The sequence below is a fragment of the Gracilinanus agilis genome, chromosome 2 (assembly GCF_016433145.1).
Source record: "Gracilinanus agilis isolate LMUSP501 chromosome 2, AgileGrace, whole genome shotgun sequence".
Taxonomy (NCBI): domain Eukaryota; kingdom Metazoa; phylum Chordata; class Mammalia; order Didelphimorphia; family Didelphidae; genus Gracilinanus; species Gracilinanus agilis.
Window position 1 is genome coordinate 349802428 of NC_058131.1, and position 8635 is coordinate 349811062.

Sequence of the window (8635 nt, forward strand, 5' to 3'; positions counted from 1 at the left end):
AGTTTGAGTGGTAATGAGGAAACATAGCCACGTTGCACATGTGTGATCTGTATGTGAGAGCGTGTGCCTGAGTGTACACATGCATGTGAATGAGCCTTGGAGGCACGAGCATGCAAAGTAATGCCCGGCTGCATATCTGTGCCAACGTATGAGAGCATGTGTGCTCAGTGTCCTACTGCACATTGCTCTTCAACGTCTCCACTGTGGACGAGTCTCTATTTCTGCCCAACTCAATTACTTTTGATTGTGCTCAAAAATAAAATCAGAGTCCATTCCTAGGAATCATTTAAGCCTTTTTCATTTCCCAGTTTTTATGTGGCCGGATGATGACCCACAGCCCAAGCCAGGCTGGTCTTCATTTCCCATCCTCTCTCCTCCTTTTTTTTTGTCTCGAGTGCTGACTCTGCCCCTTTCTGGGCTCCCCTCCCTCCGCCCTCCCCACCGCTACCCCAATAGGCCTCGCGAGGCTGAGCCACTTGAAAGGAAATTGATTTCCAAGGCATCGTTTGTCATCCACTGCCGGATGTCTCTACATCAAGCAACGCCGCATCTTCCCCACCCAAACAAGCCAAATGACCCTTACCTGATTGGCCGATAGGAACTCCTGGTTAGCCTCATTCATCCCCATATACATGTTCTCCCCATCAAACTGAAACAAACAGAAAGGAGTCATTCTCATTAAAGCTGCTTCCCATAAGTTCCCTCCAACTTGAAGAAGCCTTTCCCACGTGCATCCAGGTGGGCTGCGTTGTCCATGGAAAGTGGGTGGCATATGTGTCGGAGGGAAGGGGTTAGAATGAGAGCTGGTCACCCAGCTGGGAATACTCCTGTCCAGAACTAGCCCCAACCAGAACAGGCGGAGGAGGGAAGAGTATGACTACATCAGGGAAGCTGAATTAGAAGGAGGAAACAAGTCTTCTGGAAGGTTGGTACAGCAGCTCCCTGAATCAGGCTTCTTCCCTTGCTGTCGCCTCTGAAGATGAGGGCTTGGGGTTATTTTAAGTGTGGACTCCGCCCCTTTCTATGTTCCCTTTCCCCCACCCCACCCCACCCCACAGACATAGCTCCCCCCATTCTTATCTCCCATATTTTTTCTTAAGGTAAATCCTCATAACAATACCCTCAAGCCAGTAGTCTTGAGTGCAATATAATAGAGACTTTATTATGAGCATAAACTATTTACAAGAAACCCAATCATATATGCACACAGAGTAGAAACACAGTCCAGGGGTTTGGGAACGATTCTTAATGGCTTCCTCACTTATGCTCCCAGCCCCTTGAGTCCCATCTCTCAATCCTGGCTCTCCTAGAAGTCTAGTTTCTCTTTGTCTCCCCCTCTGAGTTTTCTCTTTTGATGGTTCTCTGTCTTCTTTCCTGCTAGTCCAAATCTTTTTTTCTCTTAACCTTGTTTTAATCTATTCCTCGTCTCTAAAATCCCAGCACCATCTCCTAAGGAGAGACCAAAAGGCCTCCCTTATTTATTCACTATCAGGGTACAAGTCACACCCTGTTAGACTCAGTCTATGAATACAAGGAACCCCCCAGTATCGCACCATCAACTTCTCTTACATCCAGGCTCTCAAGCATACCCTTGCAGTGATGGGGGACAGTCTCCGGGCCTTATCTGGGTGGTTTCAAAATGGACTGATCATCATGGAATCAGCTCTTAGCTAGGCTACTGGTACTCAACCACCAGGATAACATCAACTGGCTACAGAAATCCAAGGAAAAAGAAAACAAAGACACATATACACTCTTCCTTGGCTACCTCCTTGTTTCTTAGCACATTATGAAAAAACATAGAGAAATTCCTACATCAGTGGCACTTTTGCAGGCCACACAGACCTCACAACCACACTCGTCTTTTCCTTTTTTCTCTCCTTTTTTATTGCCATGCAAAACACACTTCCATATTGGTCATTGTTATAAGAGGAAAGTCATACATAACCCAACCCCCAAAATAAAACCCTAAAATACACTGATGTGAAAGAAAACTCCAATAGTTGTTTCTTTGAAGGTGGATAGCATTCGCCATCATAAATCCTTCAGGATTGTTCCAGATCATTACATTGCTGAGAGCGGTCAGGCTTTCACAGATAATTATCACCCAATATTGCTGTTATTGTGTACAACATTCTCCCAGTTCCATGCACATCTTTTCCAATATATGGGGCTTTATCTGGGGAATAACTTGTTCTGTTGAACAATCCTAACTATTGGTGGGCCAATCTAGTTACGTATCAAAAATAGGTGACAGACATTATTTTTTCTTAAATGTGCTGGCTAACAGAACTTTTGTCTACCAGTAACAGCAGAGACAGACAGACAGACAGAGACAGAAACAGAGAGAGGGGCAGAAAGACAGAGAGCGAGAGTCCAATGTTTACAATGGTGTTGACACCAAGAAGCAATCAGAAGCAATGTATCTTATAACATAATTTGGCCTGAGCCCTCGAGACCGAAATACAAATCTGTTATAAATCACAAAGACATATATTCCATAGCTCTCTATTCCTAATTCTGTAGACTTGGCCCAAGGTCACCATTAAGAGTCACCTCTCTGACCAAAATCACATGTGAAATAGAATTAACCACTTCACCCCTTATCTTTAGATCTCTAACTCTTACCCTTTGCTGGCTTTGAAATATCTTGGCCAAGAGTTCCCATTGGTTTTCCAAAAAGAACTGGCAATTAATTATCCACATGAGGCTGATACTGCCTTCTTTAAAGGCTACAGAGAAAAATCTACAATGCCTCTCAACAAAAGTATCATTGACTATTTATTGTTTTAGGTAGGGAGTGAGAGAGGGAGAGTCAGAAGAACGGAGAGAATATGGAACACAAAACTTTTTTAAAAAATGAGTATTAGTGGGGACGCGGAGGTGGAGCCCGACCCATTGAAGATGCCCACCTTTCCTCCGGAATATGGCTTCTCGGGACGCAAGGAGCGAGAGATGGTGGCCACACAGCAAGAAATGAATGATGCACAGCTGATGCTGAAACATCAGGATTACTGCGCACACCATCTCATCCGACTACTCAAGTGTAAGCGGGATACCTTTCCCAACTTCCTGGCCTGTGGCCATGAGAAGCACGTCTGGGACCTCTGCGAGCACCAGGACTATGTGGGCCGAATGAAAGAGTTTGAGCGGGAATGGCGTTTATTGGCACGACAGAAGCGTCGGGCAAAGAGTGAATCTTCAGCATCACAGTAGCCACAACCATTCTAGGACCCCAGCTTTATCCCCATAACTATGTACCAACTGAATAAACATTTTTTGGCCTTCGGAAAAAAAAATGAATATTAGAAAATGTTTTTACCTGTAATGGGGGAAAATAAAATATTATTTTTTTAAAAGTGCCATTGAGATAATTTTGAAGTTAAGTGAATAGGTTGAATATGATTTTTTTAAAAAGGTGAATTCTGTATAAAGTCCCACTGAACTCAGTGACTCAGAAACTATATTCCCAAACATGCTCCACTCCCAATCCATTTCATAGGATAAATAATTATTCAATCAATCAACAATTATTTATTAAGGATCTTTTTAAAATTTTATTTAATTAATTTAGAATATTTTCCCATGGTTACATGATTCATGTTCTTTCTCTCCCCTCTTCCCACCCCCTCCCATATCCAGCATGCAATTTCACTGGATTTTACATGTGTCATTGATCAAGACCTATTTTATTAAGGATCTTTTGGACCCTAGGCATTGTAGTAGGTGTTGAGGAGACAGGTGTAAAGAATGGAACAATCCTTATTCCCAATGAACTTACATTTTAATGGGAAGGACAAATATACATATATATGTACATAAGCATATTATTCATCGAGGTCTTGACTTGTGAGTGAACTGGATTTAAGTAAACCAGCAATACACAAGGCTGTCAACCTCACTCTCCTTCAGAGTCATCAGAGTCCAATGGCAAGACAAAAGTCAGAATAACTGAACTACAGTGAGTAGAGAAGAGGTTGGACATGAGCAATGTTGTGTAGGTAGAAAGGACAAAATCTGGCAACTCCTTGGATATATAGATGGTCAGGACAATGGCAAGTATGTAAGAATGTAAAGATCACAAACCTAATACACTGGAAGGGAGGCGGTACCCTTAATAGAAATTAGGCAGTTTGGGGGCAGCTGCGTAGCTCAGTGGAGTGAGAGTCAGGCCTAGAGACAGGAGGTCCTAGGTTCAAACCCGGCCTCAGCCACTTCCCAGCTGTGTGACCCTGGGCAAGTCACTTGACCCCTATTGCCCACCCTTACCAATCTTCCACCTATGAGACAATACACCGAAGTACAAGGGTTAAAAAAAAAAAAAGAAAGAAATTAGGCAGTTTGAAGGAGAGGAGGAGGGTTTCAAGAAAATGGGTTCAGTTTTAGACATAATGAGTTTAAGATATCCCTGGAATATCCCATTTTAGATGTCCACAAGTAATTGGAAAGTCAGGGGAGAAAATGGCTGGCTTTATAGATCTGAGTCAGTTACATAAAGATAATAGTAAAATTCAAGAGAGCTTGGTTGAGGTTTAAATTGTTGTTCAGGTGCTTTTCATTCATGCCCGACTCTTCGTGACCTCATTTGGAGTTTTCCTGACAAAAGGATTGGAGTGGTTTACTGTTTCCTTCTCCAGCTCCTTTTATAGATGAGGAAACTGAGGTCAACAGAGTTAAGTGACTTGCCCAGAGTCATAAGGCTAGAAAGTTTCTAAGGCCAGATTTGAACTTGGGAAGATGAGATTACTAAGACAGAAAATGCAAAAGGAGAAGAGAAGAGAGATACAGCCATTTCCTTCCCCTGTCTGTCCCAAATTTGCTTCTGGGCATTTAAAACTGGATGTTCCAAAGATATTTAAGCTCATTATGTCTAAAACTGAACTCATTATCTTCTTCCTGAAACCCTCCCCTCTTTCAAAAGGCCTAATTTCTATTAAAGGTACTACCATCTTTCTAGTATCCTGGGTTCATAATCTCTACATTCTTCTGGCTGGACTAGATCTCTGAGGTTCCTTTTTATTTCTAAGTCTATGATCTTCTCTAGGACAGAACTTTGGGGAATATTCACTGTTGAATGGACCATAGATTGAGAGCTAGAAAAGGCCTTAGAGACCATTTAGCCCAGTCCCCTCATTTTATAAATGAAGAAACACTTAAGAATTGAAGTGCCTTGTTCAAGCTCAAATAAGGATTAAGCATCAGAGGCAGAATTTGAACCTGGAATCTCTGACTTCAGACCCACTGTTCTTTCCACAGTATCAAAGTGCCTTCTAAGATTTCTTCACCTTCTTTTTCCTTGCCAAGCTGGCATTGTTTGGTTTTCCTTCTCAGCCTGCCAGGGCCCCTCCAGTTATATCTATAGACCAATTAAGTGAGACCGAGCTCCAACAACACTGCTTAAAGCCATTCACACTTGTTCAACAGGAGAACTCAGCCAGCAACACTTCTATCTCTCGAGGCCTGAGGGCCTCCCTCTTCTCTTCTGAGACACTTGTTGCCTTTTAACAGAACAAGCACAAGTCCTTGTGATCACAGAGCTGCAGGATGCTGTGGGGAGGAGGGAGAGGAGAAGAAAAGGTTTCATCAGAGGCAGTCAGAGTTGTGTTATGTACCCAGAACTTGGGTCTGACAGAACTGTTCTCTGGGATAAGAGGAGAATTCGACCCTTCACTCCGTAAAGATTCTCCACAGACTACCTGAAGCAACACAGAATCTGAAGCCAGAGGATCATTGAGAGCACAGACTTAGAAATGGAAAGAACCTCAGAGAGTTAGTCTAGCCTCCTTATTTTGCACATGAGAAGATCAAAGGACCCTGTTTGGGATACCAACTCCCTGTAGGACCACAGGCAAGCACATCCCGACTCTGGACTTCAGGGTTCTGAAAATTGGCTATGAAAAAACTGATCTCTGTGTCCTTCGGTGTCTATGAACCCATATCACACAACACTGTGAAGGATGCAAAAAGAAATGTCAGAGAATTTGAATGCCATTTCGGCCACTAACTCCCTCAGGGACGTTGGTCAATTTCCCTTTGGGTCTCAGTTTCCACATCTGAAAAACAAGGCTTTTGGATTAGCTATTTGTTGGAGCTCTTTCCACTTCTGACATCCCATAGTCCTCTATGATTCAGCTAAAAACTGTGCTTAAGCCTATTTTTGGACGAAGGTTATCAGCAGAGCCAGGATGTCATTATTACTGCAGGACAGGCAGGAAATGTGGTCAGGGCAGAACTCCTAAGAAAGTGACTTCTTTCTTTTCTAAAGGTGGGGTCACGGCTCACAGCTTCACGCATAAAGAAAAAGGTTTCCTCCAAGCCCCTGAGAATCTCTTAGTTAGCAGGGTTTAGGTCACAGAAAGAGCATGAACTGTACCATTCACTTTGGGGTTTCATTCAATGTCGGGTATTACTTGATATTTTTTTCCTTCTCTTTCAAAAACATAAGCTATTATCTCAGCATAAAGAGATCCCCATTATTCTTCAAATTGAAAAACTGAAATAAAGTCCATGACATACCATGAATTGAGTGGAAGTGTGTGTATATATATTGGCATTAAAAGTTTAAAAATTCTTACTGAATGAACAAATTAATTGAAAAAAAAGATGGCCTTCACTGCACTATTGTTACATGGCTGGAAGTCACTGAAGACCATAGTCATTAAAGTGGTGCAGGGGGAAAAGTACTAGATCTGGAGCCTGTGGTTCAAGTCCCAGATCTCTTATTATCTGTGTGACTTCAGACTAGTCCCTTAACCTTGCTGGGCCTCTGTTGCCTCACCTATAAAATAAAAGGGTGGACTATTTCAGAACTTCCAAGGTCCCTTCCAATTCAAAATCTAGGATCCTAGGATTAACAGGGCAATGGTCAAAATGTCTGGCAGGGGAGAGCAGATTTAGATATTACAAACAAGGAAATATGAAGGAGAACTGGAATAAAAGATGTCATCAAAGAAATTTCTGAGGAAAAAATGGGAGGGTTATGTATGTGGCCAGGGAAGGCATGACTGATGGGCCAACTGAAGGTTCAGCCACTCACCTACTGATGACAAGAGAAGTGAGGAAGGCCCCCAGGACACTAGTTGGACCCAATGGTGTATTCAGCTAGATTTGGCTAGATTGTTAGATTTTCAGCGCGAGCAATCAGAAATCGGAAATGCTTTGCTGATCGTCTAGATCCATACTGGCAAACCTATAGCACATGTGCCAGAGGGGGCTGCTCCCCTCCCCCTCTCCCTGTGCATCTAAGGACATTTCTCACATGACCCACCCCTCTGCTCAGCAGCCAATGGGAGCGCTTCCTCCCTCCTTTGACTGTAGTAAGGGGGCGGCTCACATGTGGTATGAGTGTGCAGTTTGGGCACTTGGTCTCTAAAAGGCTTGCCTGGTCTAGATCAATAATGTCAAACTCGAATAGAACAAGGGCCACTAAATGGTATATGGAGATTCTTGGGGACAGCATATTGACTTAAAAACCACATGTTAACATTATCTGTGTTCTATTGTATTTCTATTTCTATTTAAAAGCATTTCCCAATTACACTTTATTTTGGTTCCTGGAAGACAGGTGTTTGCTACCTCTGGTCTAGTCTGAAGAATGGGATAGAGGTCCTGCCATCACATTTTCTAAGTACTTTTCCATTGTCCCTACTATCAATCACCACCCTGGTAAGATGCTACTCAGGGGGACCCTGGAGATGCTGCTGAGTGAGAAGTGATGCCCACAACCTACATGCCTATGAGCAAGCCTCAACCTCCTGAATCTCAGTTTCCTCATCTGTAAAACTAGCCAGCTTCCGAGCTCCCATCCCATCCTAGATCCATGGCAGATAACTGGATGGACCTCTCACCTGCATCCTTTTGTCAGCCTTCCAGCTCCTGGTCTCTTTGTTACCTATCCACCCTGCAGTGCAGTCAGAATAATTTGCCACAGGACTGGATCATTCCCCTACGCAAACCTTTTCAATGAATCCCTACAGAATGAAGTCCAAACTCCATTGGGAATGGAAGGCATCTTGTGCTCTGGGCAATCAGGGAGTACAATTAGAAGTGATGAGAATGAGGAATACAGAGATGCATGGGGAGGCTCATAGGAACTGATGCAAAGGGAGGCAAGGAGAACAATAAAATGACAGGTACACCGTGCCCGCAACAAGGCAAATGGAAAGCACGATGACTATGCAGAATTGAATTTGGTGTAATTATCATGGTTGTGTTTCACCTCAAAGAAAAAAGCAGAGAATGTACTCCAGTGATTTCTAAAGTGGGTACCACCGCCCCCTGGTGGGTGCTGCAGTGATCCAGGGAGGTGGTGATGGCCACAGGTGCATTTATCTTTCCTATTAATTGCTATTAAAATTAAAAAAAATTAATTTCCATGGCCGCTAAGTAATATTTTTTTTCTGGAAAGGGGGCGGTAGGACAAAAAAGTTTGGGAACCACTGATGTACTCCCTCCTCTGCAGAGGTGAGTATACGTGCAGACCAATGCATGAAACTGGCTGCAGGTATACGTGCAGATTCGGGTGGCCTATTGTGGACTGCTGTCAAACTTTCCCTTCTGTCTTTTTCTTTTCTACCCTTTTTTTTTAACCCTCACCTTCTATCTTAGTATCAGTTCTGAGACAGAAGAGTAGCAA

The 8635-nt window shown here is 43.1% G+C and overlaps 2 protein-coding genes across 2 annotated transcripts in view; one reads left to right on the top strand and one right to left on the bottom strand.

Annotated features, from left to right (window-relative positions):
* Positions 1–1587, bottom strand: part of TOX2 (TOX high mobility group box family member 2) — a 195044-nt gene extending 193457 nt beyond the window's left edge. Inside the window, exons 1-2 of the mRNA XM_044659807.1 lie at positions 1570–1587; positions 584–649 (exon numbers count right to left, since the gene is read on the bottom strand). Coding sequence (XP_044515742.1) covers positions 584–649; positions 1570–1587 — 84 coding nt within the window. The remainder of the gene's footprint in view (positions 1–583; positions 650–1569) is intronic.
* A 1272-nt stretch (positions 1588–2859) lies between these two features.
* On the top strand, positions 2860–3216 carry LOC123233754 (NADH dehydrogenase [ubiquinone] 1 beta subcomplex subunit 7-like). Its single transcript, XM_044659809.1, has one exon. The coding sequence runs from the start codon at positions 2860–2862 to the stop codon at positions 3214–3216; it is 357 nt and encodes a 118-aa protein (XP_044515744.1).
* The last annotated feature ends 5419 nt before the right edge of the window (positions 3217–8635 follow it).